The sequence below is a fragment of the Prosopis cineraria genome, unplaced genomic scaffold (genome assembly GCF_029017545.1).
Source record: "Prosopis cineraria cultivar Desert tree isolate PC_DT_omini unplaced genomic scaffold, ASM2901754v1 PC8, whole genome shotgun sequence".
In the NCBI taxonomy this organism is placed as follows: Eukaryota; Viridiplantae; Streptophyta; class Magnoliopsida; order Fabales; family Fabaceae; genus Prosopis; species Prosopis cineraria.
In genome coordinates, this window is record NW_026555339.1 from 22,462,044 (window position 1) to 22,467,139 (window position 5,096).

At 33.7% G+C, this 5,096-nt stretch overlaps 1 protein-coding gene across 2 annotated transcripts; it reads left to right on the top strand.

The window, feature by feature from the left end:
* The first annotated feature begins 1,272 nt into the window (after positions 1-1,272).
* On the top strand, positions 1,273-4,688 carry LOC129317632 (glycosyl hydrolase 5 family protein-like). 2 transcript variants are annotated; one of them, XM_054961968.1, is made up of 3 exons: positions 1,273-1,793; positions 2,779-3,376; positions 4,149-4,688. In XM_054961968.1, exons 1-3 carry the CDS (start codon positions 1,374-1,376, stop codon positions 4,580-4,582), a joined length of 1,452 nt encoding a protein of 483 aa, XP_054817943.1. In that variant the 5' UTR covers positions 1,273-1,373; the 3' UTR covers positions 4,583-4,688. The 2 variants fall into 2 exon arrangements, with proteins under 2 accessions (XP_054817943.1, XP_054817944.1); XM_054961969.1 differs by having other exon boundaries at positions 2,779-3,010.
* The last annotated feature ends 408 nt before the right edge of the window (positions 4,689-5,096 follow it).

Sequence of the window (5,096 nt, forward strand, 5' to 3'; positions counted from 1 at the left end):
AACATAAGTCCCAGATAGCATTTTTTAATAGTCAATGTTGGTGTATTTAGCATCAGGAGTAAATATGTTATGTTTTAATTACTTTAAGGGCAGAATTATTTTAACAAATAATTTAGAACATTGGATGTTCCTTGGAGAATAATTTAAAGATAAAAATGTAGCTTAACCCTTGTTTCTTCATCAAAGAGCGAGCCAAGCTCAAAGGTTGGCATGTCAAACATACCATATCATTTACAATCTAGTCAATCCATGAAAAATAGAAATCACAATTATCAAGTGCGAGTTTCATGTATGAAATAGGGTATGAGCATGTAGAGTCTATAGGGAACACAAATTAAATTGTTAAATGGACAAAAAGTTGAGCGTTTAAAGGCAAATGGGGAAGGGAATGTAGTTCACAATAGATTGCTCTAATACAAACCAAAGTTCATGGAAAGCCACTATAGAGTCTGGGACCCATGGGCTATTATAGATGCACACGACAATCAGTTATTCTTACAAAAGTAAGTAGCTTGTCCACTATCTTGACCATTAAATGCTACGTAGATTCTAATCCTTCATGTATGGATAATTCTTAGAGCGAGTGGTTTCAATTTGTTTCAATCTATGTGAAATGATTGGATTAAGGTTAATTAATATTGCATTGGAATTAATTCAAAGATCGGTTAATTTCTTGCCAAAGGACTCGGATTTTGCTATAGCAATACAATTAATTTGCAATTATAATCCTAATAATAGTATGTTTATTTTTGTGTTTGGACTAATGCCAATTCAAAAGCTTCTCTCTCGTAGCTTTTGGTCAAACATGCATGCGCTTGAGAATTATTAGGTTCATGCAATTCCCCCTTATAAGGATCACCATAATATGAAAACGAACAATATTATAAATATGGCAATATAAATCAAGGTGATGACGAGAAATTATTATTAGCACTAAGATCATTATTTAAATTGGTTGTTTTCCTCTTTGGAGAGTTATAATTTTCAACTTCATTCCTTAATTCCTTTCTATTCTGGTGTTAATTTTCTCCTTCAACCTAGATGTTTTTATCCTCACTTTAGATCTCCAGCTCACCTCTGTATTGTATATCCTCATATCAAACTAGTGCTTATAACCCCAGAATGAGAAATTACCCAAAAAAAAAAAAGCAAACAAAACAAAAGGCTATATATTGAGAAAATTTAATAAAAACCCTATTGTACCTACAAGAATGGCAAATCATTCACAAGTGATTTTTCTCGTTTCAATTTCTCTATTGTCTTTATTAGCCTCCCAAATATGTTGCCTTCCACTCTCAGTAAGTAACAGATGGATCGTGGATTCTAAAACAGGACAACATGTGAAGTTACAGTGCGCGAATTGGCCATCTCATATGAGTGTCATGTTGGCAGAAGGATTAGACAAGCAACCCATAAAGCATATTATATTACAATTGCACAATCTGAAGTTGAATTGCGTGCGCCTCACATGGGCCACTTACATGTTCACTCGTTACTCCAACAACACTGTTCAACAAACTCTTGATTCACTTGGTTTGGCAAATACTAAAGCTGGCATCACTGAACACAACCACGATGTTCTCACTATGACTCACCCTCAAGCTTATGTTTATGTCGTGGATCAGCTTGCTGCTCAGAACATAATGATCATTTCTGATAACCATATCAGTGAACCTAAGTGGTGTTGTGCCCCTGATGATGGTAATGCTTTCTTTGGAGACACCAGTTTTGATCCCAAAGAATGGCTTCAAGGGCTTTCCATGGCCGCTCAGTTATTGAAGGACAAACCCAATGTGAGTTATATACTAATCGTACGTATAGATTTAGTTTGTGCATGTATTTGTACGCATAACTCATGTATGGTTTTGGTGCTTATCACCCACCTCATGAGCACTATGCCTTGGTGCTCATCAGGTGATGAAATGATCATTTAGATTTAAAATTTTTAGTATGGTCTACATTTAATTTGTTCATTCCTCAATTATAGACAAACATTTTCTTAAAATCCCTGAAAATATTACGCTTTTACTTTAGAAAAAATTTTAAATTATGATTTAATTCATGAGCACCATTTCAGGGAACCTTTGGGACTGAATTCAAGGATATTCTTGATCTTCTAGGTCCAAAATTTGCCATGTTACAAAGGATGCCTACATTTAATGCCTGATAGTATTTCAAATAGGATTTCCTTTCATTCTCGCCCAATTCAGTTGTTGTGGTTGCCATTTACATTGCAAATTCCTTTGGCTTGAACGTGAGGTTCATCTCCTAGCTTCTGTAGATTAAGGATTTAGTGGACAAGCCAAAATCACGAAAAAATCTTATCCATGAGTTAAGATGGATTGTGTTGAGAGGAAGGCCTAACAAACAAGACTTTCAATAACTTGTAGGAATTAAAACTCTCGTCCGTAGAGGATGTGATAATCTTTTATCAAACCCTTCGTTTTTTTTATTTAAATGACCATAATTGCCCAATTTTTAGTAGTTTAACTATTGTAAAAACAAAATTGATCATGGACAATCCATCAAATTAAACAAAAAGATATACAAGAAAATTATCTTTTGAAGATATCACAGCTTTCCCGCATTATATAGTAAGGGATACTTGCTATTTTGTCATAGACTTCAGATCTAGACTGTTCAGATTTTAACCAAGATAGTCTAGATCTCATCACCTCTGATAAGCACGGTGGTGCTTACAGAGATGATGAGCACTGAAATTGATTTCGTGTAACTCAATTGTGAATATTCCTAATTCATGTAAATTTTGTAATTTAGGTGGTGGTAATGAGCTTGAGAAATGAGCTACGAGGTCCACTTCAAAACACTAATTCTTGGTATGGGAATATGACCCAAGGAGCACAAACTGTTCATCAAGGGAACCCAAACGTGGTAGTCCTCATTTCAGGTTTCTACAACGACAATGACCTGAGCTTTTTAAAGGACAAGCCATTGAACCTAACTTTTAAGGATAAGTTGGCATACGAGGTACATGCTTACACTGTTTCAGGTGAGCCTAAAAATTGGAGCAACCAATCAGCGAACTATCTTTGTGGGAAAGTGAACAATGAGTTAAACTCTCATGCTGGGTTTCTAACAACTAGCTCTAATCCTGCTCCTCTTTTGATGACTGAATATGGGATTCCATTGTCACCAAATAGAACAGAACCTGATGAAAGATGGTTGACTTGTGTTTTAGCGTACCTTGCTGTGAATGACTTAGGTTGGGGTTGGTGGGGACTCCAAGGTAGTTATTATCTCAGAGAAGGCAATGTCAACCCAGGAGAGTCTTATGGTTTGGTAGACTTCCAATGGAAGAAACCTAGTTACCCAGAGTTCCCTAACAGATTCCAGCTAGTACTCAAAACACTTCAAGGTGTGTGCATATATATATATATATATATAGAGAGGTTAACATATATTTTTGGGTTCGAACCATAAACCTCTTCCAAGAGAGAGAGGTGGCGTTGCTACCAGGATAACTATTTATTGTCATACTTTTGATCATCTAACTTTATTTAAAGTTTTAATTTGATCCTTTAATTTTATAAAGTATTTTTTTTTAGTTCTCTAACTCTAACATCAAGTAGCTTCAAATAATTATTTATTGTGTCAATCATTATTATTTAAAAAAAACTTAATATGTCAACATTTGAAAATGTTTTGCCAATATTTAAAAGTTAAATGTAAAAAGATTTTGTGATGAAACTAATGGTGTTAGGCTAAATGAGAAAGACATTTTATAAAATTATAGGATTAAAATGAAATGTTGTGTAAAATAAAAAAACTTAAGTTATACTTTAGCCTATTTTTTATCATATCCATATCATCCTCAAGCTTGAAGATAATTATCCTTTTTTAGTTTCTTGTTGAACTATTTCTTTATCATATAATTTAGTTTGTTAAAAAAAATAAGGCATTTTGGTCTTTCAATGTCTAATTGAGATATACTATTAAAAAAGGGTAAATATGGAAATAGTTTGTAATTTTAAAGGCATTTAATTAATTCATTTGGGAGAGATTCAATTAAAAATGTCTTATAATATTAAATAGATGAAATATAAATTTGTTCATATGCATATCCCTTTCAACTTGGAGATAATTATTCTTATTTAGTTTTTTTAATTGAACTATTTTCTCTATCAAAGATCCAAGCTCAAAGGAGGCCATGTCAAGCATATTTTATCATCCACAAACTGGTCAATGCATGAAAAGTAGGAAGCTTGGTGATCAAGTGGAAGTGAATGAATGTAAAAGGGTGAGTGGGTGGAGTCTAAATGGGACACAGATCAAATTTCAGAGCAGACGGAAAGTTAAGTGTTTGAAGGCAAATGGAGATGGGAATCCAGTGTTGCTCACAAAAGATTGCTCTAATACAAACCAAACGTCATGGAAACCCATAACAGAGTCTGGCATGCACTGGGCTACCGTAGATGCACAAGGCAACCAATTATGCTTGCAAAAAGATGCTAACTCGTCAACCATCTTGACTGCAAAATGCATTTGTGCGGATTCCAATTCTTCATGTATGGACAATCCTCAAAGCCAGTGGTTTCAATTTGTTTCAAGTAATGTTAAGTGATTGGATTCAGTTTAATACATAATGCGGTTTAGCTTTGGTGATACAGTTAATTTCAAGTTGTAATTAGCGCCTAATAATATTATGTTTGTTTCCATGTTTGGACCAATGCCTGTGCAAAAGCTCGTCTTTCATAGCCGTAACATCCCATGTTTTACACCTAGACTTTTGGTCACTATGGGTTTGTTTGGTTCTTTTTTTTTTTTTTTTAATGTTCTTAAAACAATGGGAGAATGACAGATGGGTCCCAAGGAAACTAATTAATTTAAATTAAATTTTGACCAATTTCAAAGTGCCAAACTTCAGGAATTTGTTAGTTTGACTTTCAATTTTACAACTTCATTGTGATGAATTTACAACATATGCTCCAAATTTTAATAGGAAAAACAAATTTATTTATTCTTCAACTATGTTAAAATTTGCACTTTGAAATTGGTTGGGGGACCTAATTTGAACCTAACTATCATTTTCCCTAAAATAATTCTATGAAATTGTTTCTCGGAACAAGTTTTAGAAA